This window comes from Saimiri boliviensis, chromosome 14 (genome assembly GCF_048565385.1).
Source record: "Saimiri boliviensis isolate mSaiBol1 chromosome 14, mSaiBol1.pri, whole genome shotgun sequence".
Classification (NCBI taxonomy): domain Eukaryota; kingdom Metazoa; phylum Chordata; class Mammalia; order Primates; family Cebidae; genus Saimiri; species Saimiri boliviensis.
Genome location: NC_133462.1, coordinates 41,463,598 through 41,490,879, shown reverse-complemented (window position 1 = coordinate 41,490,879; position 27,282 = coordinate 41,463,598). Strand labels below are relative to the sequence as shown.

Sequence of the window (27,282 nt, the reverse complement as noted above, 5' to 3'; positions counted from 1 at the left end):
AATCTCCCCATGTTTCGTGAGTGGGCGAGACCTCTGGCTGGACAGGGAACAGAGCGCAGAGGGCTTCATGGCTTGCGCGAGAGGCGGTCTGAAGCCACCGTGTTCCTGGTGCACGTGATGGTAACTGCGGATGTGGATGGGGAAGAGGCAGCCTGCTAGCCTGGGGCTGAGGACCCGTGTCTGTTTGTGGTCATTTCTTCCTCCGGTGCAGGAGTACGTACTCTTGTTGCCCTGCACCCCATCGTGGAGATGGGGAAACTGAGTCCACAGCGGTGAGAAGGCACCAGTGGAATCTGCCGGTGGCTTCCCCACGTCCCAGGTCGTGGTCTCTCTCACTGTTAGAAGATCCGTGGAATTCTCAGCGGAAGACCCACGGAGAACCTGCTTTTTCTTTCATTTTTTTTTTTGTTTGTTTGTTTGTTTGAGATGGAGTCTTGCTCTGTGGCCCAGGCTGGAGTGTCGTGGCGGGATCTTGGCTCGCCGCAACCTCTGCCTCAACCTCCCTGGTAGCTAGGATGACAGGTGCCCACCACCGTGCCCGGCTAACTTTTATATTTTTAGTAGAGATGGGGTTTCACCAGGTTGGGCAGTCTGGCCTTGAAGTTCTGACCTCAGGTGATCCACCCGCCTCAGCCTCCCAGAGTGCTGGGATCAAGGTGTGGGTCACTGTGCCCCGCCTAGATAGAATGAATTTAAACGTAAACGGCCTCGTGTACCAAGTGGCCCGTGATGTGGACGGGGCAGGATGGTAATGGTGCCAGGCAGGGACAGCCACGTCTGTGGTGTGGGCAGTGACAATCCGACCTCGCCAGGTACTGCCCCGAGTGCCGGAATGATGCCAGCGAGGTGGTGCTGGCGGGCGAGAGGCTGAGAGAGAGCAAAAAGAAGGCGAAGATGGCATCGGCCACGTCATCCTCACAGCGGGACTGGGGCAAGGTGAGGCGGGGCCTCCTCCCCACGTGCCCGCTCCCCCTCCCTGCCTGCCGGGGCTCATGTTGTTGTTGCTTTGTGTCTGTGACTCGGACAGGGCATGGCATGTGTGGGCCGCACCAAGGAGTGCACCATCGTCCCGTCCAACCACTACGGACCCATCCCGGGCATCCCCGTGGGCACCATGTGGCGGTTCCGTGTCCAGGTACCTGCAGCATCCCGGGGCTCCTCCTGCTTTTCTGGGGACAGTTTCTCCTGGCCTCAGCCAGCCAGGGTTCCGGGTGGTGACGGGATCCCAGCGGTGCCTGGGCTGCCCGAGGAAAGGTGTGGAAAGCCTGCAGGTTTGGGCTCCTCTTTTCACCGGGGACCTGAAATCACTCCTCAGGGGCGGGGACCGGTGCTCCTCTGCTCAGAGGCGTGTCGGGTCATTTCCAAAGTTCCTGTCCCAGGAAGGAGGTGGCATCTGCCGAAAGAGACCTGTCTCAGCCCTGGTTGTGATCTGTGACTGGGGCAGCCCCCGTCTGTGACTCGGCGTTGGCAGTGCTGGCTGCTGTCAGCGTGGGCTGCGTGTCACAGCAGAGGAGACACTTCGGCACTAGGGACGTTGGAGCCAGATGGTTGTCTGGGGTGGGGCCGTCCTGGGCACTGCGGGGTGCTGAGCAGCGTCCCTGGCCCCCACCCACTCCATGTTCTCCCAAGTCATGACAACCAGAAACGTCTGGAGAAGTCTGAGTGTCCCCTGGGAGGCAGGATTGTCCCTGTGTGAGACGCACTGAGCTCCCAGCACAGCCCTGTATCTCCCATGCTCAGCAGTCAGCCCGGGCCCCATGCTCAGGCCAGGGCCTCTTGGGGCAGCATGGGGTGTCCTGTGACGTGAGTGGCAGGCTGGGCCTCCCCCTGCCTAGTGAAAGCTGGCTTTTATATCATAACCTCATTTAAAACTCAGTTCTGCCAGCAGATACTCGTCATCCCACTTTTCTTTTTTCTTTCTTTCTTTTGTTTTTTCTTGAGACGGAGTCTCGCTGTGTCCCCCAGGCTGGAGCGCAGTGGCACGATCTCAGCTCACTGCAGCCTCCACCTCCCGGGTTCAAGTGAGTCTCCTGCCTCAGCCTCCCGAGTAGCTGGGATAACAGGCACCCGCCACCACGCCCGGCTAAGTTTTGTATTTTTAGTAGAGACGGGGTTTCACCATATTGACTAGGATGGTTTTGATCTCTTGACTTTGTGATCTGCCTGCCTCAGCCTCCCAAAGTCCTGGGATTACAGGTGTGAGCTACCATGCCTGGCCAGTTTTCTTTTTGAGATGAAGTCTTACTCTTGCTGCCCAGGCTGGAGTGTGGTGGTACAATCTCGGCTCGCTGCAACCTCCCTCTCTGGGTTCTAGTGATTCTCCTGTCTCAGCTTCCCAGTAGCTGGGAATCTCAGACACTCACTGCCACGCCTGGCTAATTTTTGTATTAGTAGAGACGGGGTTTTACCTCGTTGGCCAGGCTGGTCTTGAACCCCTGACCTCAAGTGATCCACCCACCTTAGCCTCCCACAGTGCTAGGATTACAGGCGTGAGCCACTGTGCCCAGCCACGTCACCCCCACTTTCTAGAAGCTGATATGCGGCACGTGAGAGATCAGCAGTGAGGTCGCCCCACGCACATGTGATGGGGCTGGAATTCACGCCAGCTGTTGTCACAGTGCGGCTCAAACTCCGGCTGTCTCTGGCCGAGCAACACATGTAATAGGTGGCCACAGGCCTGACGCGTTTGGCGTAAGAGTGAGACCACTGGCTCCTCGGGGCGGGAGGAGGAGGAGGAGGAGGAGGGCGGGTGGAGCTTCTCAGAGGCAACATTGCAGAGGACGCCATGTGTGTCTTGGTGGCATCCTCAGGTCAGCGAGTCGGGCGTCCATCGGCCCCACGTGGCCGGCATTCACGGCCGGAGCAATGACGGAGCGTACTCCCTCGTCCTGGCGGGGGGCTATGAGGATGACGTGGTGAGTGTGTGTGTCGGGGAGGGGTGAGGAGGGTTGCTCTATTTTTTTTTTTTTTTCTGGATGGTGATAAAATACATCTACCAAAATTTCCCATCCTAGCCATTTTTAAGTGCTCAGTTCCCAGCAGCATGAAGTATATCCCCATTGCTATGCAACCATCCCCAGCATCGTGTCCAGAACGTCCTAACCTTCCCCCTGAGACATGGTCCCCACGAAACACTCACTCCCCGCCCCCTCCCAGTCCCTGGCACCCCACATCCTTTCTCCCTCTGTGAGTCGGAGACCTCTGGAGACCTGGGAGTGGAATCGCACAGGGTGTGTCGCCCTGTACCGGGCTTCTGTCGCTTAGCCTGATCTCCCTGCTGTGTCCATCTCAGCACACGTGTCAGGACTCCCTTTGGTTACACAGCCGAGTCCGATTCTGCTGTGTGGAGGGACCACGCTGTTTTTCCTTTTGTTTTTTTTTAATTTTTTGAGACGGTCTCCCTCTGTCACCCAGCCTGGAGTGCAGCAGCACGATCTCGGCTCACTGCAACCTCTACCTCCCAGCTTGAAGCAAATCTCCTGCCTCAGCCTCCTAAATAGCTGGGACTACAGGCACGTGCCACCATGCCTGGCTAATTTTTTTTTGTAATTTTTAGTAGAGACAAGGTTTCACCATCTTGGCCAGGCTTGTCTTGAACTCCTGACCTCGGGACCACACTGTTTTTATCTGTCTGTCCATTTGTGGGCGCTAAGGTTCCTTCCCCACCCCCGCTTTTTTTTTTTTCTTTCTTTTTTTTTTTGAGATGGAGTTTGGCTCTTGTAGTCCAGGCTGGCTCACTGCAACCTCTGTCCCAGGTTCAAGTGATTCTCCTGCCTCGGCCTCCCGAATAGCTGGGATTACGGGCACACATCACCACGCTCAGCTAATCTTTTGTGTTTTTAGTAGAGCCGGGGTTTCACCGTGTTAGCCAGGATGGTCTCGATCTGATTCGTCTGCCTTGGCCTCCCAAAGTGTTGGGATTACAGACATAAGCCACTGCACCCGGCTTGTTTTTCTTTCTTTTGGGTGTATACCCAGAAATGGAATTCACGGGTCCTATGGTAATTCTATGTTTAGTATCTTTCTTTTTTTTTTTTTTTTTTTTTTTGGAGACAGGGCCTTACTCTGTCACTGGCTGGAGGGCAGTGGTGTGATCACAACTCACTACAGCCACTACCTCCTGGGCTCTAGTGATCCTCCCACGTCTGCCTCCCAGGTAGCCGGGACTATGGTACTGCAGGCATGCATCACCAACCCCAGCTCATCTTCGTTTTTTTTTTGTTTTTTTTTTTGTGGTGAGGGGGGTCTCCTTAGGTTGCCCAGGCTGGTCTCGAACTCCTGGGCTTCCGTGATCCTCCCAGGTCAGCCTCCCAAGAAGCCGGGACTACAGCCATACACCGTCACGCCCAGCTAACTTTTGTATTTTTTTTTTTTTGTCGTGATGGGGTTTCACCGTGTTGCTCAGGCTGATCTCAAACCCCTGAGCCCAAGCGATCTTCCCACCTCAGCCTCCCAAAATGCTGAGGTTCCGGGTGTGAGCCGCCGCGTCCGGCCCTCCGTTTAGTTTCTTGGGGACACATCGCTCTGTTTCTACAGTCATTCCGAAGTTCTTCATTCCCACCAGCGGTTTACAAAGGGCTTCCCTTTGCCCACATCCTCACCAACACTTGTTACTTTCCGTTTCTTTGAAAGTAGCCGTCCCGGGGGGTTGGTTTTCAGTGGAGTCTCTTTTTCACCTCTGCGGAGGGTTCACCCAGCCTTCTTGTCTGTTTCAGGACCATGGGAATTTTTTCACATACACAGGTAGTGGTGGCCGAGATCTTTCCGGCAATAAGAGGACCGCGGAGCAGTCCTGCGATCAGAAACTCACCAACACCAACAGGTTCGCGGAATCGGCCTTCCGACTTCCTCGCCGGCACACATCGGCACAAGTCCTTGGTTCTGTTTTGGGCCTCCCGTTCAGCGAGCGTGGTGGAACATAGAGATGGCCTCCATTTGGTTCCTCCCTTGTCTTTTTCTTTTGAGATGGCGTTGTGCTCTTTTCCGCCAGGCTGGAGTGTAGTGGTGGGATCTCAGCTCCCTGCAGCCTCCGCCTCCTGGGTTCAAGTGATTGTCCTGCCTGAGCCTCCCAAGTCGTTGGGATTACAGACATATACCACCACCCCTGGCTAATTTTTGTATTTTCATTTGAAATGAGGTTTTATCATGTTGGCCAGGCTAGTCTTGAACTCCTGACCTCAGGTGATCCGTCCACCGTGGCCTCCCAAAGCGCTAGAATGACAGGTGTGAGCCCGTGAGCCTGCTGTGTGCCACACATTGTGAGCCATGCAGATGGATGAAAGCAAACTTTTCCTATGAAAGGCCAGATAACAGGTATTTATTTTTTGTTTGTTTTTTTGAGACAGTCTCTCTCTGTAGCCCAGGCTGGAGTGCAATGGTACGATCTCAGCTTACTGCAACCTCTGCCTCCCAGGCTCATGGGATTCTCCTGCCTCAGCCTCACGAGTAGCTGGGATTATAGGTGTTTGCCACCCTGCCTGGCTAATGTTTGTATTTTTAGTAGAGACAGGGTTTTGCCCATATTGGCCAGGCTGGTCTCGAACTCCTGACCTCAAATGACCCGCCCATCTTGGCCTCCCAGTGTTGGGATTACAGGCATGACCCTGGGCCTGGTGGCTCATACCTGTAATTGTTGCACTTGAGGAGGCCAAGGCTCGAGGATCGCTCAGGTGCAGGAGTTCGAGACCAGCCTGAGCAATGTAGTGAGACCCTGTCTACGAAAAGTAAAAATAACAAAATTAGCTGGGTGTGTTAGCACATTCCTGTAGTCACAGCTACTCAGGAGGCTGAGACAGGAGGATCAGTTGAGCCCAGGAGGTCAAGGCTGTAGTGAGCTGAGATTGCACCACTGCATTCCAGCCTGAGCAACAGACTGAGATCTTGTCTCAAAAAAAAAAAAAAAAAATCCTCCAAAATAGATTTCTTCAGCTATGCAGGTAACACAATCTATTCAGAGAACTGTTCAGCTCTTGAGTCTTGGCACAAATTCAGCCATAGACCATATGTAAGTGAACACATACATAAGGCTGCGTTCCTGTGAATTTTATTTGCAAAAGTATGTGACGGACCAGCATTTGCTTGGCCCCTGATTACAGGATGGACTTTTTCAGCATAAAAACCATCATAAACCTCAAAGGAAAAGAGGTTCAATTATATAAATATTATAAATATATTACATAAATAAATCCTAGAAGTTAAAAGGCAGACGACTAGGAAGAGTCTTTGACATGACACGTGAGGATTGTGTCTTTATTATATAAAGAGCTGTTGCAAATCAAGAATCTCATAGAAGAGCCAGGTACAGTGGTTCACGCCTATAATCTCAGCACTTTGGGAGGCTGAGGCAGGCGGATCACCTGAAGTCAAGAGTTCAAGACTAGCTTGGCCAACATGGTGAAACCCCGTCTCTACAAAAAATACCAAAATTAGCTGGCTTTGGTGGCAGGTGCCTGTAATCCCAGCTACTCAGGAGGCTGAAGCAGGAGAACTCTTTGAAACCGGAGGCAGAGGTTGCAGTGAGGCGAGATCGCGCCATTGCACTCCAGCCTGGGCAACAGGAGTGAGATTCCATCTAAAATTAAAAAAAACAACACACAAGCAAAACTCATAGAAGAAAGAAAATACAAACTCAGGCCGTGGTGAGATGCTATTTATTTCCCCTATAAAGTTGGCCAAGAATTCTAAAAGGTTGAAGTAGGTCAGGGAGTGGACTATCACTCCACTGTTGGTAGAAAAAGAAATTGGGGCCGGGCACAGTGGCTCACGCCTGTGATCCCAGCACTTTGGGAGGCTGAGGCGGGTGGATCACGAGGTCAAGAGATCGAGACCATCCTGGTCAACGTGGTGAAACCCCGTCTCCACTAAATACAAAAACTTAGCTGGGCATGGTAGCGCATGCATGTAGTCCCAGCTACTCAGGAGGCTGAGGCAGGAGAATTGCTTGAACCCAGGAGGAGGCAGAGGTTGCGGTGAGCCAAGATCGCACCATTGTACTCCAGCCTGAGTAACAAGAGCGAAACTCTGTCTCAAAAAAAAACGAAAAAAAAACCAAAAAAGAATTGGGACTGTCCTTCTGGAAATCTCTTCTGCCTGTTTGTTTGAAGAGCTTTGCAAATGATCTGCTCATGACCGTGTAATTCCGCTTTGAAAAATGTGTTTAGGAGGCCTATGGCTAGGTAAAAATGTAAGAGTAGTAATGTTTTCCATACCATTATCTGAAGCAGCGTACCTGTATACACACACAGAGTATCTAAAAAAGGGACGGGCCAGGGGTGGTATGTCACATGCCTGTAGTTCCAGCACTTTGGGAGGCCGAGATGGGAGGATTGCTTGAGGCTACGCGTTTGAGACCTGCTTGTGACGAAAAATTAGAATTAAAAATTTTTTTTAGAAGTTAGCTGGTTGTGGTCGATGGGTCTATGGTCCCAGCTTGGGAGCCAGAGGTGGGAGGATCGCTTGAGCCCAGGAGGCTGCAGTGAGGCGTGGTCAGCTACTGCGTTCCAGCCTGGATGACAGAGCGAGACCCTGTCTCTTTTTGTTTTCTTTTGAGATGGAGTTTCACTCTTGTCGCCCAGGCTGGAGTGCAGTGGCACGATCTCCGCTCACTGCCACCTTCGCCTCCCGGTTTCAAGCAATTCTCCTGCCTCAGCCTCCTGAGTAGCTGGGATTACAGGCATGCGCCACCACACCCGGCTAATTTTGCATTTTTAGTAGAGACGGGGTTTCTTTTGTTTGTTTGGTTTGTTTTGTTTTTCTTTGCTTTCTGCAACGAAGCTCCCAGCATAAGAGACGGGGTTTTACCATGTTGGTCAGGCTGGTCTTGAACTCCCTACCTCAGATGATCCTCCTGCCTTGGCCCCATAAAGTGCTGGGATTACAGGTGTGAGCCACTGCACCTGGCCAATTCTGTCTTTTTTAAAAAAACTCTCTTTTGTGTGTGTGTGTGTGTGTGTGTGTGTGTGTGTGAGAGAGAGAGAGAGCGCGAGAGAGAGAGAGCGCGCGAGAGTGCGTCACTGCACCCAGCCTAATTTTTGCATTTTTAGTAGAGATGGGGTTTTGGCATTTTGGCCAGGCCGGTCTTGAACTCTTGACCTTAAGTGATCCATCCGCCTCAGCCTCCCAAAGTGCTGGGATCACAGGCATGAGCCACCGTGCCCGGCCCCCGTGTTTTCTTTCTGTGTGGCATATCCTCACCTATAACACACGGGGTCCTGGTTCTCCCCTCAGGGCGCTGGCTCTCAACTGCTTTGCTCCCATCAATGACCAAGAAGGTGCCGAGGCCAAGGACTGGCGGTCAGGGAAGCCAGTCAGGGTGGTACGCAACGTCAAGGGCGGCAAACACAGCAAGTACGCCCCCGCCGAGGGCAACCGCTACGATGGCATCTACAAAGTGAGTGCCCCTTGGGGAGGCTGGGGAATCCGTCCCCGCCGGGGCTGCCTCTGAGACGCTGCTGCCCGCTCCCTGCAGGTGGTGAAGTACTGGCCAGAGAAGGGGAAGTCCGGGTTCCTCGTGTGGCGCTATCTCCTGCGGAGGGACGACAACGAGCCCGGCCCTTGGACGAAGGAGGGGAAGGACCGGATCAAGAAGCTGGGGCTGACCATGCAGGTGCGTCTGGGATGGGGGTTGGCCCTTGGGGAGGCCAGGGCGCGTGGATCACTTAAGGTCTGGAGTTCAAGACCAGCCGGGCCATCGTGGTGAAATCTTGTCTCTACTAAAAATACAAAAATCAGCCGGGCATGGTGGTGGGCACCCGTAATCCCAGCTACTTAGGAGGCTGAGGCAGGAGAATTGCTGGAACCCGGAAGGTCGAGGTTGCAGTGAGCTGAGATGCTGCCACTGCACTCCAGCCCGGGTGATGGAGCGAGACTGTGTCTCAAAAATAGGGGCACCGCTGGGCTCCGTGATAGCTCTGGCACTTCCCATCTGGGCAGCCTGGGCGCCAACGTGTCGTGCTTGGAGGCTGTCGTCACTGCGATCACAGAAGGGGCCCGCCCTGGGCGTGTGCCGCTCATGGTCTGGCCCCCGCCGAGTCCTCTGGGATGCCTCCTGTCCTGGGCCCCAGCTTTCCTGTTTTCTCTCTCATCCAGAACCATTTCCAGGGCCCCAGCTGACGGCACCGCCTTAGCTGTCCTATATAAATCCCCCAGCCGGGGGGTGATGGGAAGCGCAGATGACATTGGCGTCTCTGCCTGCCGCATCTGAGTTTAAAACCAGACTCGCTTCTCTTCATCCTGTCTGTAAAGGGATCGCTGCGGATCAGGCAGGCATCTGGTCTCTTCTGTTTTCACTTGGCTCATCCCAAAAAAAAAAAAAAAAAAAAAAAAAAGGCAGAAACAAACCAACCAAATCGATGGAATCCAGAGAGGTCCGGATGGCAACATGGGGAGGATGAGCACTCCGAGCCATCTCACCTCCTCACCGCCGCCGCTATGGGAGCTGCCGAGAGCTGGTTCAGCGAGCAGCGCAGGGTTTTTGCACCACAATTAGGGTGTTTTCTGTCTGTTGCGCGGAGTTGCTTTCCAGCAGATGAATTGTTGTGGGATTATTTAGGGAATCTTAATTGCTGTAGAGAGCCTGATACCGCCTCCCAGAGGGGGTCACCAAGGTTGTCTTTTGAACAGGTTTGTGCCGTGGGGAATTTCACAAGCTGAGGAACTAGGGAAAAAATAGTAACAAGAGAGAAAGCCTCAGCTTCTGGTGGGAGTAGGATTTTTTTTATTTTCTATTTTTTTTTTTGAGATGGAGTTTGGCTTGTGCCCCAGGCTGGAGTTCAGTGGCACGATCTCAGCTCACTGCAGCCTCTGCCTCCCGGTTTCAAGCAAGTCTCCTGCCTCAGCCTCCCGAGTAGCTGGGATTACAGGCATGTGCCACCATGCCTGGCTAATTTTTGTATTTTTAGTAGAGGTGGGGTTTCGCCACGTTGGGCAGGCTGGTTTTGAACTCCTGACTTCAGGTGATCCACCTGCCTCAGCCTCCCAAAGTGCTGGTGTTATGGGCATGAGCCACTGACCCTGGCCAGGAATTTTTTTTTTTTTTGAGATGGAGTCTTACTCTGTATTCCAGGCTGGTGGGTGTCATCTCAGTTCACTGCACTCCGCCTCCGGGTTCACGGTTCAAGCAATTCTCCTGCCTCAGCCTCCTGAGTAGCTGGGATTATAGGCATGTACCCCTACGTCCAGCTAATTTTTGTATTTTAGTAAAGATGGTGTTTCACCATGTGGGCCAGGCTGGTCTCGAACTCCTGACCTCAGGTGATCTGCCCTCCTCAGCCTCCCAAAGCGCTGGGATTACAGGTATGAGCCACTGACCCTGGCCAGGATTTTTTTTTTTTTTTATGACCGTCATCTTCATTGCAACTTAAAGGGTGTAAAAGCATACCGAAGATTTACCGGGCCACTGGAGAGTCACATGTGACCGTAGGTGCCCTCAAAATGGGCGATTATGCCCTGTGAGGACCGGGAGGGCTGGAGTCCTCAGAATAATCAGTTTGGTAAACTGAGACCCCGGGCTCAGGTGTTGGTCAGTGAAGTTTCTGGAGAAGCAGTCACGCTCCCTCACTGTAGTAACCTGCCCTCTGCTTGAGGTCCAGACCCGTAAGGCTGGAAAACATTTACCCTAGGGGGCCCTAGAAACCGACGTGTGCCCGCCCCCATGTAAACGGCAAAGACAACAAAATCTTATTGGTGGGATGTGCCGCTGGACACGTCACCAGGCTTCGGCCGCGTTAAATGCGCTTAGCTGGGCCCTGCCAGGTGGAGCCTGGCCGATTATGCCCTCGTCTCCTGTTCCCAGTGAAGCTTTGGGATTAGACAGGATTAGCCATTGCTCGAGGCTCCACAGTTAAGGAAGAGCTGAGTCCATAGGTGCCCCCCACTTACCAGAGTCCCCAGCAGATGCCCTGACAGCAGAGATAGTACTGAACCCTAAATATAGGATGTTCTTTGTTTTTTTGTGTGTGTTTGTTTTTGTTTTGAGAGGGAGTCTTGCTGTGTCGCCCAGGCTGGAGAGCAGTGGGGCGATCTCAGCTCACCGCAACCTCCACCTCCCCACGTTCAGGCAGTTCTCCTGCCTCGGCCTTCCAAGTAGCTGGGATTACAGGCACGTGTCACCACGCCCAGCTTATTTTTGTATTTTTAGTAGAGATGGGGTTTCCTGAGGTTGGCCAGGCTGGTCTTGAACTCCTGCCCGCCTTGGCCTCCCAAAGTGCTGGGATTACAGGCGTGAGCCACCGCGCCTGGCCATAATGTTGTGTTTTTTTTTTTTTTTTTTTTTTTTTTTTTTAAGACAGAGTCTCGCTTTATCGCCAGGGTGGAGTACAGTGGCACGATACCGGCTCACTGCAACTTCCGTTTTCTGGTTTCAAGCAATTCTCCTGCCTCAGCCTCCCGAGTAGCTGGGACAACAGGCACACACCACCACGCCCGGCTAATTTTTTGTACTTTTAGTAAAGATGGGGTTTCACCATGTTGGCCAGGATGGTCTCGATCTCTTGACCTCGTGATCTGCCCTCCTCGGCCTCCCAAAGTGCTGGGATTACAGGAGCGAGCCACTGCGCCCGGCCCATAATGTTTTTCTGTGTACGTATGCGCGGGTGATGAAGTTTCACCGATACGTTAGGCGCGGTAGGAGACGTGCATCTTCTCTTTCCCGTGTCTGGGTTCTCTTTAGCATAACCAAATTGCCAGCGTCACTACTCTTGCACTTTCGGGCCGTTATTTTTATTTTTGAGACCAGGTCTCGCTTTGTTGCTTAGGATGGAGTGCAGAGGTGCGATCATAGCTCACTGCAGCCTCAAACTCCTGGGCTCAAGCAATCCTCCTGCCTCAGCCTCCTGAGTAGCTGGGACTCCAGGTGTGTGCGACCACGCTGGGCTAATTTTTGTAGTTTTTGAGAGAGGGGATCTTGCTAGGTTGCCCAGGCTGGTCTCAAACTCCCTGCCTTGGCCTCCCAAAGTGCTGGACTTGTTTAGTAAAAATTATAATGTTTAACATTAGTATTTTATATTTAGCCTGTAATCCCAGCACTTTGGATGACTGAGGCAGGCGGATCACCTGAGGTCGGGAGTTCAAGACCAGCCTGGCCTACATAGAGAAACTCCATCGCTACTAAAAATAAAAAAATGAGCTCAGTGTGGTGGTGGGTGTGTGTAATCCCAGCTACTCGGGAGGCTGAGGCAGGAGAATCGCTTGAACCTGGGAGGCAGAAGCTGCCGTGAGCTGAGATCATGCCACTGCCCTCCAGCCTGGGCAACAGTGAGACTTTGTCACAGGAAAAAAGAAAAAGATTTATATTTAATACTAAATCATATTTAATGATGATTATTATAATAATGATACATGATTATTCAACAATGGGCCAGAGGCCATTGTTAAGTGAAACAAGGGTTCCTTGAACACAGGTACTGCGATAAGACAGGTTCTGAGTGACTGCCGGGCGGGTAGCTCAGACAGCGAGGAGACGCTGGTCAAAGGGAGGGTCCACGTCCCTGCGGGACGATGCGGTGTCTCATCACGCCTCTTACAACGGTGTGCAATTTACAAGTTAGGAATTGTTTCTGGAATATTCTATGTAACATTTTCAGTTGACTTTGGGTCACTGAAACCTCATCAAAACAGGATAAAGGAGGACTCCCCTGTGCTCTTCAGGAGATCGGGGGGCAGGTGCGTTTGGAAACCCAGACCTGGCAAGGGGGCGGGAAGAGTGGGCTCTAGGTGGCATGCGGACCGTTCCAAATGGCCTCGAAGGCTGACTGGCGCCTGCCCTCCTTCTCCTGCAGTATCCAGAAGGCTACTTGGAGGCCCTGGCCAACCGAGAGAGAGAGAAGGAGAACAGGAAGAGGGAGGAGGAGGAGCAGGAGGGGGGCTTCTCGGCCTCCAGGACGGGCAAGGGCAAGTGGAAGCGGAAGTCACCAGGTGGGCATCTTGGGGGCGTGGGGGCAGGTGGGCGTTGTGGGGGTGTAGGGTCGGTATCCTGTGGGCGTCCCGTGGGTGTGGGAGCAGGTGGGCATCTCGTGGGCGTGGGGCGGGTGGGTGTCCCTCCAGCAGCTCTGGCGACGCGCCCTGCTGTCTTCTAGGAGGCGGCCCAGGCAGGGCCGGGTCCCCGCGCCGCTCGTCCAAGAAAAGCAAGGTGGAGCCCTACAGCCTCACGGCGCAGCAGAGCAGCCTCATCAGAGAGGACGAGAGCAACGCCAAGCTGTGGAACGAGGTCCTGGCGTCACTCAAGGACCGGCCAGCGAGCGGCAGCCCGGTAGGCACGCGCGGCTCACTCGTCCCCCTGATTTGCACGGGAAAATGTACGGAGCCTGTTTACCGTTTTCACCATCGCCGTGGCACTCAGCACGTCCATGTAGCTGTGCAGTCATCACCATCTTCACCTCCAGAACTTTCTCCTCTCCCCAGACGGACGCCCTGGCCCCGGGAAACCCTTACTCCCTCCCTGGCGTCCCCTCCCGGCCCCGGCATCCCCCAATCCCTGGCACCCCCTCCCCCTGGCACCCCCTCCCCCCGGCCCCGGCACCCCCCCCACCCCAGCCCCAGCTACCCCTCCCAGTCCCAGCACCCCCTCCCCCCGGCCCCGGCACCCCCGCCCCGGCCCCACCCAGCCACCCCAGCTACCCCTCCCCGGCCCCGGCACCCCCCCTTGGCCCCGGCACCCCCTCCCCTCGGCCCCAGCCACCCCTCCCGGTCCCGGCCCCGGCTACCCTCCCCTCCCTCCCGCCCCAGCTACCCCTCCCGGTCCCGGCACCCCCTCCCCGCACCTCCGGCACCCCCTCCCTGGCCCCTGCCGTCCTCCTTTCTGTTTGTGTCCCCTGGGACTGTTGGAAAGTGACCCCAAGCCTGAGCGCAAAGCGACTTACGTCTCACAGCACTGGGGCCGGGTGCCCAACACGGGCCTTGCTGGGCTAAAGTCAGGGCACGGGCAGGGCCAGGCCCTCCTGGGGGCTTCGGGGGAGACCCCGATTCCAGCCTTGCCCAGCGTCTAGAGGCACCTGTCTCCCTCGACTCGGGGCCCCGCCCTCCTCCTTCACAGCCACAGCGCATGCTCTTCCAGTCTCTCTCTGACTCTCACCCTCCTCCCTTCTCTCGGGAGGACCTCGGGGTGACATCAGGCCCCCCCCCCCCGCCCCGCGCCTCACCCAGGATGCTCTGCAGCTCCAGATCCTTCACTCAGTCCCGCGTGCCATTCCTCCTCGGCTGTGGATGGTGACATAGTTGGAGGTCCCAGGATGCGCCTGTGGCCAAAGCCATCTCGGGGTTCCTCTTCTCCCATTTCCTTCAGGGCATGCTCTTCACCGGGTTTTCTCCCCTTCCCCACCCACTCCACACTGGGGCAGCCCCTTGCTGTTTTGGCTGCACCCTCGCACCCCCCACCCTTCTCTTGTGTCTCTTTGGTCCCCACACTTAGCTCCAAGCAGGAGGAGGTGTCTTTCGGGTTATCCACAGCTGGGCTCCTGGTGCCCCGTGTGGGTGCTCAGTACGCCTTAGGCCAGCAGAGCAGAGACCCATGCCTCCAGAGAACCTTTCTTTCTTTTTTTTTGACAGCATCTTGCTCTGTCACCAAGGCTAGAGTGCAGTGGCATGAACACAGCTCACTGTCGCCTCAAACTCCCAGGCCACACCTATTTTAATTTTTTTATTTCTGTTTTTTTTCTTATTGAGATGGCGTTTCGCTCCTGTTATTTAGGCTGGAGTGTGCAATTGCATGATCTCGGCTCACTGCAACTTCTGCCTCCGGGTTCAAGCGATTCTTCTGCCTCAGCCTCCCGAGTGCTGGGACTACAGGCACCTGCCACCACACCTGGTTAATCTCGTATTTGTGGTAGAAACAGGGTTTCACCATGTTGGTCATGCTGGTCTTGAACTCCTGACCTAAGGTGATCCACCCGCCTCAGCTCCTAAAGTGCTGGGATTACAGGCCTGAGCCACCATGCCCGGCCTATTTTTATGAAAGTTTTTTTGTAGAGATGGGGTCTCGCTGTGTTTCCAGGTTGGTCTTGAACACCTGGCTCAAGTGATCCTCCCGACTCAGACTCCCAAGGTGCTGGGATGACAGGTGTTAGCCCCTGCGCCAGGGGCAAAAGCCCTGTCTTGACTCAGTGCGGGCATGCTTCGTGGTGCCAGCTGGTTGCATCCGGGTCCTTCCCTGCACCACTGAGGCCCGTGTCCCTGCACTGGCTCCACCCCATCCTCCCCACTTGGGATGTTGGGGATTTCTGGTGAGGCTCATGCCTCTTGGGCCTCTGTTTTTCCTTTTTTTTTTTGAGATGGAATTTCCCTCTTGTTGCCCAAGCTGGCGTGCAGTGGTGTGATCTTGGCTCACTGCAGCCTCCGCCTCCTGGGTTCAAGCGATTCTCCTGCCTCAGCCTCCCAAGTAGCTGGGATTACAGGCACGCGCCACCACACCTGGCTAATTTTGTATTTTTTTTTTTTTTTTTTTGAGACGGAGTTTCGCTCTTGTTACCCAGGCTGGAGTGCAATGGCGCGATCTCGGCTCACCGCAACCTCCGCCTCCTGGGTTCAGGCAATTCTCCTGCCTCAGCCTCCTGAGTAGCTGGGATTACAGGCACGCGCCACCACGCCCAGCTAATTTTTTGTATTTTTAGTAGAGACGGGGGTTTCACCATGTTGACCAGGATGGTCTCGATCTCTCGACCTCATGATCCACCCGCCTTGGCCTCCCAAAGTGCTGGGATTACAGGCTTGAGCCACCGCGCCCGGCCTAATTTTGTATTTTTAGTAGAGTAGAGACAGAGTTTCTCCGTGTTGATCAGGCTGGTCTCAAACTCCTAACCTCAGGCAATCTACCCGCCTCGGCCTCCCAAAGTGCTGGGATCACAGGCATGAGCCACCGTGCCTGGTGACCCTCTGTTTTTCTCATCTCAGAATGGGGACAATTGTGGCCTCCGCCTCCTGGAGTGAATGCTGGGAACAGAATCAGAGGACCCCGGTGCATGCCTGGCAGGAGGCTGCCGATCTCTGGGAGCCCTGGTCCCCGGGTCTTTGCTGGCCTCACACCTGCTTCCCTCTAGTTCCAGATGTTCCTGAGTAAAGTGGAGGAGGCGTTCCAGTGCATCTGCTGTCAGGAGCTGGTGTTCCGGCCCATCACGACCGTGTGTCAGCACAATGTGTGCAAGGTGAGCGGGACTGCTATGGGAGCCGGGCGGAAGGTTCTGGAAGGATCACCTGACTTCCAGTTCCCACAGTCGCTGCTGCAGATCGGGGCTCATTGCCTTTGTCCCGCTTGCTCTGCAGCCGTTCTCCGGGCCTTGTTGACTGCTTTTGGGGCGTCCTGTATTATGATGGAGGCCCGGAACATTCTACCCCCAGCCCTGTGGCCAAGGGGCCAGGGTAGGAGAGGATGGGCCACAGTCCTGCCCCAGGGTCTGGAGAGGGAGGTGTGAGGTGCACATCCCCTAGGGGGCAGGAAGGAAGGCTTCCTGGAGGAGGTGGTGGTATGGGGCGGCATCCCAGGTACCTGGGACAGCAGGTAAAGAGGCCTGGGTGGGAAGCCAGCAGTGGGGGCCTGCGGTGGCTCTGGGGATTGGGGCGGTGGCCCAGCATGGGCTTCAGACTCAGGACAGGTGGTCTGTCTTCAGAGGGAAACATCCCTACCGATGCTTTTCAAAGAGATTGACTTGGGCAGGACAGCATCTCTTGCCCTCTGTGCTGTGGGCATTGGGGCCAGATCACTCTCTGGGGTGGGGCCGTCCTGGGCACTGCAGGGTGCTGAGCAGCATCCCTGGCCCCCACCCACTCCATGCCAGGAGCGCCCAGCTGGTCGTGACAGCAGACATCCCCAGACACCTCCCCATGTTCCCTGGGGGCATAACTGCCCAGGTGGGCAGTGTGGGTGTTAGTGATGGTTCCTCTGCTGTGACCTCTGGCCAGAGCCGCCAGTCCCGACGGACAGGTGTGGCAGGGACCGCCCCCGCCCCCACTCGGCTCTCCCCTGGCCTCTGAGTCGCCTGCGGTAGTCCCGGGAGTCCCGCAGCTCGGGCCACACCCCTGGGTCTCGGAGCCGGTGTTTACCTTCATGGCAGGAGACAGATCAAGGAAGGTCAGGAGACGGAGTGTCCCCTGTCACCCCGTGGCATCTCTGCCTCCTTGGCCCCTGCCTCCTTCGCCCTTTGGCCTGAGTCCTTTCAGCTGTATGGGCTGCCGAGCGGCCTGAGGTGGCAGAAGGGGCGAGAGGCCGTGGCGTCTTTGGGGCTGGTGGTCCGGGTTGGAGCCATCTCTCACCTCTCAGCCGTGCAGCCACTAATCGCTCCACACCTCAGTTGCCCAGAGCAAGAAGGGCCCTGAGAACACTGTGCTGGCCGCCAGGTTGTCGTGAAGGTCTCGGCTCAGCCCCTGGCAGGAAGGAGGTCCTCAGGAGGTGGCCGCAGGCAGAGGCCTGGCTGCTGGGGGTGCTTGGAAGAGGGACACCTGTGAGCCCCATGGCTGTAGGAAGGACTGTGGGGATGTTGTGAAACCACCTGTCCCGTGCCGTAGTACGAAGGCGCGTGGAAGTGCTGAGGATGGAGAGGAAGGGGCTGACCTGCGTCACTGTGTCCCCACCATCTGTCCCTTGGCCTCTGTTCCAACTTGGGAAGCTCAGCATCTGAGGGGTTCTGGGAAACAGGCTGTGACCTTCCACAGTGACCTTTTTAAATTAAAAACTTGAGGCTGGGCGTGGTGGCCCACGCCTGTAATCCCAGCACTTTGGGAGGCCGAGGTGGGAAGATCACTTGAGGTCAGGAGTTCTAGACCACCCTGACCAACATGGTGAAACCGGTCTCTCCTCAAAATATAAAAAAAATTAGCTGGGCTTGGTGGCAGGCCCTGTGATCCCAGCTACTCGGGAAGCTGAGGTAGGAGAATTGCTTAAACCCGGGAGGCAGAGGTTGCAGTGAGCTCAGATGACGCCATTGCACTCCAGCCTCAGCGTCAGAGTGAGACGCCGTCTCAAAAAAAAAATATATATATATAAGGAAAAAAACAGTTAGAGGCAGTACCTCCCTCTCTCTTGCAGGCTGGAGTGCAGTGGTACAGTCATAGCTCATCGCAGCTTTGAAGTCTTCGGCTAAAGGGATCCTCCTGCCTCAGCCTCCTGAGTAGCTAGACCTACAGGCGTACACCACCATGACTGGCTAATTTTTGTATTTTTTTTGTGGAGATTGGGTGGCGAGGTGGGGGGGTTCTCACCTTGTTGCCCAGGCTAGTCTTGAACTTCTGAGCTCAAGCGACCCACATGCCTCAGCCTCCTAAACAGCTGGGATCACAGGTGTGAGCCACCATGCCCGTCCAGGAGTTTTTAAAATAGCAAACAATGTCCAGGCATGGTGGCTCACACCTGTCACCCCAGCACTTTGGGAGGCCAAGGCGGGTGGATCACTTGAGCCAAGGAGTTTGAGACCAGCCTGGCCAACGTGATGAAACGCAATCTCTACTAAAAATTCAAAAATCAGCTGGGTGTGGTGGTGGGCGCCTGTAATGCCAGCTACTCAGGAGGCTGAGACATGAGAATCCCTTGAACCCAGGAAGTGGAGGTTGCAGTGAGCTGAGATCACGCCATCACCTTTCATTCAGCCTGGGCGAGAGTGAGACTCCATCTCAAACATACCAAACAGAAGCCACAGGCCGCCAGGGGCACGGGACTGGTCACTGGTCACTGGGCATGTCCCCTGCGTTAACCACTGCCCTCGTCCAGCCGTGTGACGTCATCCTGCAGGCATGTGCCACCGCGCAGGTGTGTGCTGTCTCACTCCTGCCTGGCGCGCAGCCAGCCCTGTGGCGTCCTGCCTGTTTGCCTGCTCGGGAAGTGGAGGCTCAGGCCTCTCCGCTCTGTCTCAAGGCTTTCTTCCCATGCCCGATGTGGTTAGTTGAGCTTGAATTTAGGAGTCTGAATCCAGCGGACTTGGTTCCTTCTTCCTTTTCCCCTTTGTCCTCATTGATATGTGTGTTTATTTTTTAAAGTTTTCTTATTTTTTTCTTAAAGAGATGGGGTTTCACAGTGTTGGCCAAGCTGGTCTTGAACTCCTGACCTCAGGCGCTCCGCCTGCCTCGGCCTCACAAAGTGCTAGAATTACAGGCGTGAACCACTGCACCCGGCCCTATCTGTTTATTTTTTATTTTTATTTTCGAGACAAGCTCTTGCTCTGTCGCCCAGGCTGGAGTGCAGTGGCGTGACCGTGACTCACTGCAGCCTCAGCCTCCCTGGGCTCCTCTTACCTCAGCCTCCAGAGTAGCCATGCCTGGCTAATTGTTTTTTTTTTTTTTTTTTGGGAGACAGAGTCTTGCCTTGTTGCCCAGGCTGGAGTGCAGTGGCATAATCGCAGCTCAGTGCAACCTTTGCCTCTTGGGTTTAAGCCATTCTCCTGCCTCAGCCTCCTGAGTAGCTGGGATTACAGGCATGTGCCACCATGCCCAGCTAATTTTTGAATATTTATTTTTGAGACAGAGTTTTCTTCTTGTTGCCCAGGCTGGAGGGCAGTGGCACGATCTCAGCTCATTGCAACTTCTACCTCCCGGGTTCAAGCGAGTCTCCTGCCTCAGCCTCCCGAGTAGCTGGGATTACAGGAGCCTAACTATTTTTAGTAGAGACAGGATTTCACCGTCTTGGCCAGGCTGGTCTCGAAACTCCTGGCCTCAGGTGATCCACCCGCCTCAGCCTCCCAAAGTGCTGGGATCACAGGCATGTGCCACCATGCCCGGACAGTTTTTGTATTTTTGGTAGGGACAGGGTTTCACCATGTTGGCCAGGCTGGTCTCTGTTCCTGACTTCCTGATCTGCCTGCCTCAGCCTCCCAAAGTGCTGGGATTATAGGCGTGAGCCACGACACTCAGCCTGATGTGTGTGTTCATTAAGTACCTACTGTATACACCGTGCTTGGTGTCGAGAGACGACACAGCCTCAAAGCTCAGGGAGCCTCTGTCGTAGGTAGATAAGCACGTTCGTATGTAAGACGGCTCCACAGGCGGAGGGAGGGGTGCCGTCGTGAAGGCAGAATGGGGCGAGGCAACAGGACTGCCTGCCTCTGATATTCCAGGGAGGTGTCAGGGAAGGCCCCTTAGAGGGGGTGACCTGAGCCAAGCTTACTGATGAGAGCCTTGGGGTGAGTAGACCTGTGAAGCCACGTGACCTGCCAGGGACAACAGCCCGGAGGCTGGGTGAGGCCAGGCTGGTGCCGGGCAGCAGGTGGAAAGTGAGACTGAAGGTCAGGAGGGGCCTCTGGACCTTGTGAGACTGTCCCCGGCAGCGGTGGCCAGGCGCAAACGCGATGGTGTGGATGGCTTCTCACTCGGCCGCCGTGTCTTCCAGGACTGCCTGGACAGGTCGTTCCGGGCACAGGTGTTCAGCTGTCCCGCCTGCCGCTACGACCTGGGCCGGAGCTACGCCATGCAGGTGAACCAGCCTCTGCAGACCGTCCTGAACCAGCTCTTCCCCGGCTACGGCAACGGCCGGTGATCCTCAAGCACTTGTTGACAGGCGTTTTGCTGGAAACGTGTCGGAGGGCTCTCGTCGGCCTCGGTGTTCTTAGTGGGCTTAACTTAAACAGGTAGTGTTCTCTCCGTTCCCTGAAAAGGTTCGTCTTCCTTTTTTTTTTTTTTTTAATTTTTATTTTTCAAATCTATACATTTTCAGGAATTTATGTATTCTGGCTAAAAGTTGGACTTGTCAGTATTTTGTGTCTTTTTTTTTTTTTTTTAAAAAAAAAAAACATAAAAGCCTGCAATTTCTCGACAAAACAACATAAGACTTTTTTAAAGATGGAATCAGAAACTTCGTGGCGTGGAGGCTGTTCGCGTTTCTGATGTCAGGTCCTCAGAAGCTGCTGCCGCCGGCTGTAAGAAGGCGGAGGGATCAGTCCTTCTTCCGGGTTTGTGGGTTTGGCCCCCAAGGTCAGAGCAAGCATCTTCCTGACGGCCTTGTAGCATCTAAAGTCCAGTGACATGGTTCCCCGTGGTGGCCCGTGGCGTGGCGTGGCGTGGCTCAGCTGTCTGTTGAAGTCGCAAGGAAAAGAGGAAACACCTCGGGCCTGGTTCAAACCTTTCCCTCAAAGCCATCCCCCGCCAGACTGCTTGGCATCTGAGATCCGCGTGAAAAGTCCTCTGCCCACGCGAGCAGGGAGCTGGGGCCGCACAGAAATGGCCTCTAGGGGACTCTGCTCCACGTGGGGCCAGGCGCGTGGCTGATGCTGTCCGGCGAAGGTGGCCACGGACGGACGGCAGCACACGAAGCCACGTTCAAGTGCCTTTGGTTCCTTCCTCCTTTGCAAAGACGACAGTCTTTGTGGTTAGCACTGAATTGTTGAAAATGCCAACCAGATTCTCGAATCTGTGGTCATCCAATTCTTCCTGACACCGGGTGGGTGCTTGGGAACAGTCTGAATCTCACAGATCATTTAAATTCAATTTTTTAACTCTGCAATTGAGAACTTCCAAGAGGGATTTTTTTTTTTAACGGACACATTTTCTAAATGAATTTTTTTTGTAGTTTACTGTATATGTACCAAGAAAGATATAATGTTAGGGGTTGGTTGTTTCTGTTTTTGTATTTTTTTTTTTAAAGGGTTTGTTAATTTTTCTAATTTTACCAAAGTTTGCAGCCAATACCTCAATAGAACAGGGATATTTTAAATCACATACCTGCAGACCGACTGGAGCAATGTTATTTTTTAAGGGTTTTTTTTTTTTTCACTTCCTTATTCTTAGATTATTAATGTATTAGGGAAGAAATGAGGCAATTTTGTGTAGGCTTTTTCTACAGTCCAGTACTCTTTGTCCAGATTTTAGATTCTCAGAAAATAAATGTTTTTCACAGACGTACGTGATTGTGTCTTTGTATTTGCAAACTGCTTTGGGGCTTTCTGTGTACTTTTGTGCAGTATTTTACAAAATTCCCAGGAGAAAAATGAAGCAGGTGGCTTCAACCCCACTTTGCAGATGAGAAAACTGGGGGACCCAGCAGATGATGGGTATGGGCTGAGGTTCTAACCACAGCTCAGGAGGTGGCGGGCTGTTGACGTTGCAGTGCGGAGCACAGTGGTCAGCAAACCACAGCCAGTGGGGCCCAAGTCAGAACACTGCCTGTCTTTGTAAATAAAGTTTTATTGACACCACCAGACCCATTTCTTTATGCATACAATGGCATTTGCGCTGAGTAGGTACAGGAGAAACCATCTGGAACAGAGCTGAAAACACTAGCTGGGTGGCAAAGCTTGCTGGTCCCTTCACTCAGAAGGATCACTTGAGCGCAGGAGTTCGAGACCAGCCTGGGCAACATGGCAAGACCCCAACTGTACAAAAAAAAAAAAAAAATAGTAGCCAGGTGTGGTGGTGTCGCTCGTCCCAGCTACTCAGGAGTTTGAGGCAGGAGGCTGATGGCTTGAGCGCTGGAGCTGGAGGCTGCAGTGAACTGTGATTGCACTGCTGCTCTCCAGCGTGGGCAACAGAATGAGATGCTGTCTTTAAAAACGTTTTTGTTTTGCTTTTTAAATCTCTGGGGATGGTAAAGGGGCTCTGTCCTGCAGATGAATTGATTCACATCAACCTATTACTGGGAACTTGTATTGATGGTTAAGTAACTATATGGGCAGATTTTGTTTTGTTTTTGAGACAGTCTTGCTCTGTTGTCCAGGCTGGAGGGCAGTGGTGTGATCACAGCTCATGGCAGCCTCCATCTCCTGGGCTCAAGTGATCCTCCCACCTCAGCCTCCCAAGTAGCTGTGACCACAGGCCTGCAGCACCATGATTGGCAAATTTTTTTTTTTTTTTTTTTTTTTTGGAGAGACAAGCTATTATTATGTTGCCCAGGCTGGTCTCCAACTCCTGTGATCAAGCGATCCTCCCATCTCAGCCTCCCAAAGTGCTGGGATTACAGACGTGAGCCACCATGTGCAGCCTGGGTTTCTTTGTGAGGTGGTAACAATATTCTGAAATTGATGGTTGCATGTGTCTGGATGTACTAAAATCCACAGAATTGTACACTTCAATGGGTGAATTGTATGGTACATGGATCATACCAGAAATATGTCAAGTGTAAATGTGAAAATGGGAAAGATGCCCAGCTCTGAAGGCCACTCTCTAAATGTCCCCGGTGGGTCCTTCCTAGAAAACAATGAAGTGGGTTCATTGTTGAGATTGCTGCCTTTTTCATTTTTCTCTCACTTTAAAATTAAGAACAATGTCATTTTAAAAAATGAGCAAAACCCAGAAAAGTATTTGTGGAACTGTTTTGCCACTGACTTTAATGTTGGGCATATTTCTTCCCTGGTTCGCTTAAAGAAATTTTTTTTTGGCCAGGCACGGTGGTTCACGCCTGTAAATCCCAGCATTTCAGGAGGCCGAGGTGGGCGGATCACGTGACGTCAGGAGTTGGAGCGCAGCCTGGCCAACATGGCAAAACCCCGTCTCTACTAAAAATACAAAAATTTGCCGGGTGTGGTGGTAGCTGCAATCCCAGCTCCTCTGGAGGCTGAGGCAGGAGAAGCACTTGAACTTGGGAGGAGGAGGTTGCAGTGAGCCAAGATCATGCCACTGCACTCCAGCCTCGGTGACAGACGGATATTGTCTCCAAAAAAACCAAAATTGTGTTTTTGATTCAGGATCTCACTTTGTCACCCAGGCTGGAGGACAGTGGTGTGATCATAGCTCACTGCGGCTTCAAACTACCATGCTGGAGCAATCCTCTTACCTTAGCCTCCTGAGTAGCTAGGACTACTAGAGGTATGAACCATCATGCCTGGCTAATTTTTTTGACTTTTTTTTTTTTTTTAAGTAGAAGTCTCACTATATGGTCCAGGCTGGTGTGGAACTCCTGGCTTCAAGCCATCTTCCTGCCTAGGTCTTCCAAAGTGCTGGGATTACGGGTGTAAGCTGCCTTGCGTAGCCTAAAAATCCTTAACAGCTCTACTGAGACAACAGTTTAGGTAACACAGAAGTCACGCTTTTAAAATGTACAGTTCAGAGGTTTTATCTTCTTTTATTTTTTCGAGAAGGAGTCTCACTCTGTCGCCCAGGCTGGAGCACAGTGGCACTTCGGCTCACTGCAAACTCCACCTCCCGGGTTCCAGTGATTCTCCTGCCTCAGCCTCCCGAGCAGCTGGGATTACAGGTATGCACCACCTCGCCTGGCTAATTTTCACATTTAAAGTAGATATGGGGTTTTACTGTGTTGGTCAAGCTGGTCTCGAACTCCTGACCTCAGGTGATCTGCCCGACTCAGCCTCCAGAAGTGCTGGGATTACCGGTGTGAGCCACCGTGCCTGGCCAGCTCAGTGGTTTTAGTGCAGTCATACAGTTACACAGCCAGCACCACCATCTAATTAGAGAACATTTCCGTCCACTCAGAAAGAAACCTCACACCCTTCTGCAGTCATGCCCTGTGTCCCTCCCCCAGCCACTGATCCTCGCTCTGTCCTTATGGATTTGCTTGCCCTGGACATTTCATATAAATGGAATTATACAGTACGTATCCTTTGGTGTCTGGCTCTGTCACTCAGCATGGAATTTTCAGGGTTCACTCATCGTAGCCTGTATCCGAGCTTTATTCCTTTGCATGGCCGAGTAGTATTCCACTCTATGAATGGGCCACCTTTCTATAATCCCCGTTTAACTTGTTCTTTATTTTTTTAAAGATGGAGTCTTGCTCTGTTGCCCAGATTGGAGTGCAATGGCACATTCTCGGCTCACTGCAACCTTCAACTCCTGGGTTTAAACGATTCTCCAGCCTCAGCCTTCTGAGCAGTTGGGCTTACAGGCACAAGCCACCATGCCTGGCTGATTTTTTGTATTTTTGGTAGAGACGGGGTTTCACCATGTTGGCCAGGCTGGTCTTGAGCTCCTGACCCCAAGTGATCTGCCCACCTCGGCCTCCCAAAGTGCTTGGGTTGCAAGTGTGAGCCACTTTGCCCAGCCCGACTTGTTTTTTGCTTTTAATTTTTATAATTTTTTAAACTTTAATTTTTTTGAGATGGAGTCTTCCTCTGTAGCTGGAGTGCAGTGGCGTAATCTTGGCTCACTGCAGCTTCCACCTCCTGGGTTCAAGCGATTCTCCTGCTTCGGCCTCCTGAGTAGTTGGGATTACAGGCTCGGGCCACCCTGCCTGGCTAAGTTTTTGTGTTTTTGGTAGAGACAGGGTTTTGCCATGTTGGTCAGGCTGGTCTCGAACTCCTGAGCTCAAGCGACCCTCCCACCTTGGCCTCCCAAAGTGCTGGGATTACAGACGTGAGCCACTGCCCCCGGCGTGACTTGTTTTTTATTTTAAGAGACAAAGTCTCACCCTGTCACCCAGGCTGGAGTACAGCGGTGTGATCACAGTTCATTACAGCCTCAACTTTTGGGCTCAAGGGGTGCTCCTGCCTCTGCCTCCCAAAGTGCTGAGATTATAGTCATGAGCCATGGAGCCCAGCTGCCATCTCAATTTTAATTATTTATTTATTTATTTTGAGACCGAGTTTTGCTCTTGTTACCCAGGCTGGAGTGCAATGGCGCGATCTCGGCTCACTGCAACCTCCACCTCCTGAGTTCAGGCAATTCTCCTGCCTCAGCCTCCTGAGTGGCTGGGATTACAGGCACGTGCCACCATGCCCAGCTAATTTTTTTGTATTTTTAGTAGAGATGGGGTTTCACCATGTTGACAAGGATGGTCTCGATCTCTTGACCTCGTGATCCACCCGCCTCGGCCTCCCAAAGTGCTGGGATTACAGGTTTGAGCCACCGCGCCCGGCCTCAATTTTAATTTTTTAATTTGTTTGAGACAGTCTCCATCGCCCAGGCTGGGGTGCAGCGGTGCAGTCTTGGCTCACTGCAGCTCCCGTCTCCGCGGTTCAAGCGATCCTAGTGCCTGCCCCTCTCGAGTAGATGGGACTACAGACATGCACCACCACACCTGGCTAACTTTTATACTTTTTGTAGAGATGGGGTTTCGCCATGTTGGCCAGGCTGGTCTTGAACTCACAGACTCAAGTGATCCTCCTGCCTCAGCCTCCCAAAGTGCTGGGATTATAGTTGTTCAGCCACCGCCCAGCCTCCCATCTCAATTTGTTAGTGCAGCAGACCCACCCGTGAGGGAATCTATGAAAGCGTCGGTCATGTCTGCGCTCCACACCTTGCCTGTCTAGAGAGATTGATGGAGACCAGTCAGAAACTGAGCACTGGGCCTGCTAATTTGGGAGTGTTTGGCGTCTGAAAGCCACGCCTCCTCGTGTCGTTTAGTGGGAGGTGTACCAGCAGCCTTCCCTGCCCGAGTCCTGTGTGAGATTTGCACCTGACCGCAAAGACCGGGAGACACCACCGGGCAATAGGGGAGCGTTCCCTCAGTGAATCTGTCGGTTAAAATAGTCCAAAGCGCGTTTCCTTCCTTTTCGAAGTGTGAGGGTTTCTACTTACCTGACAGCAATTACAGTATGTGTTTACTTTTTTTTTTTTTTTTTTTTTTTTTGAGACGGAGTTTCACTCTTGTTACCCAGGCTGGAGTGCAATGGCGCGATCTCGGCTCACTGCAACCTCCGCCTCCTGGGTTCAGGCAATTCTCCTGCCTCAGCCTCCTGAGTAGCTGGGATTACAGGCACGCGCCACCATGCCCAGCTAATTTTTTGTATTTTTAGTAGAGACGGGGTTTCACCACGTTGACCAGGATGGTCTCGATCTCTTGACCTCGTGATCCACCCGCCTCGGCCTCCCAAAGTGCTGGGATTACAGGCTTGAGCCACCGCGCCCGGCCTATGTTTACATTTTAAAGTGAAAAGTTTCCAAAACTTGAAAAGAATCAGATGGTTAACCCTCAGGGACACCCACCCACCTTCTAGATTTCTGATAAGTCTTTCTCATACTAGATGCCGTTAAAACTTTAAGCAAAATAAAGTTGAGAACCCATTTAGGTTCCTCAGTTAAAAATGTTTATGTTGTCCGTGAAACCTAAATACCCTCACTGTCTCGCAGAATATACCTTGGGAAGTAGAACAAAGAGCCATATGTATGTGGGGCGGGGACCCCTTCCTTTCATGATTGCATTTTTTGTTGTTTTTGAGACGGAGTCTTGTTCTGTCGCCAGGCTGGAGCGCAGTGGCACAATCTCGGTTCATTGCAACCTGTCTCCCAGGTTCAAGCAATTTCCCTGCCTCAGGCTCCTGAGTAGCTGGGACTACAGGTGTGTGCCACCACACCCGGCTAATTATTTGTATTTTAGTAGAGATGGGGTTTCACCATGACCGGGATAGTCTCGATCTCCTGACCTCGTGATTCACCCACCTTGGCCTCCCAGAGTGCTAGGATTGCAGGCATGAGCCACCGCGCTGGCCC

The 27,282-nt window shown here is 53.3% G+C and overlaps 1 protein-coding gene across 3 annotated transcripts in view; it reads left to right on the top strand.

Annotated features, from left to right (window-relative positions):
- The window catches only part of UHRF1 (ubiquitin like with PHD and ring finger domains 1), a 50,028-nt gene extending 28,225 nt beyond the window's left edge, over positions 1-21,803 (top strand). For all 3 annotated transcript variants that reach the window (XM_074384761.1, XM_039466977.2, XM_074384762.1), the window contains exons 8-17: positions 813-936; positions 1,028-1,135; positions 2,811-2,915; positions 4,716-4,822; positions 8,227-8,389; positions 8,468-8,605; positions 12,777-12,912; positions 13,074-13,246; positions 16,029-16,133; positions 20,300-21,803. In XM_074384761.1, the coding sequence (XP_074240862.1) occupies positions 813-936; positions 1,028-1,135; positions 2,811-2,915; positions 4,716-4,822; positions 8,227-8,389; positions 8,468-8,605; positions 12,777-12,912; positions 13,074-13,246; positions 16,029-16,133; positions 20,300-20,446 (1,306 nt within the window). In that variant the 3' untranslated portion in view covers positions 20,447-21,803. The remainder of the gene's footprint in view (positions 1-812; positions 937-1,027; positions 1,136-2,810; positions 2,916-4,715; positions 4,823-8,226; positions 8,390-8,467; positions 8,606-12,776; positions 12,913-13,073; positions 13,247-16,028; positions 16,134-20,299) is intronic.
- Positions 21,804-27,282: the final 5,479 nt, after the last annotated feature.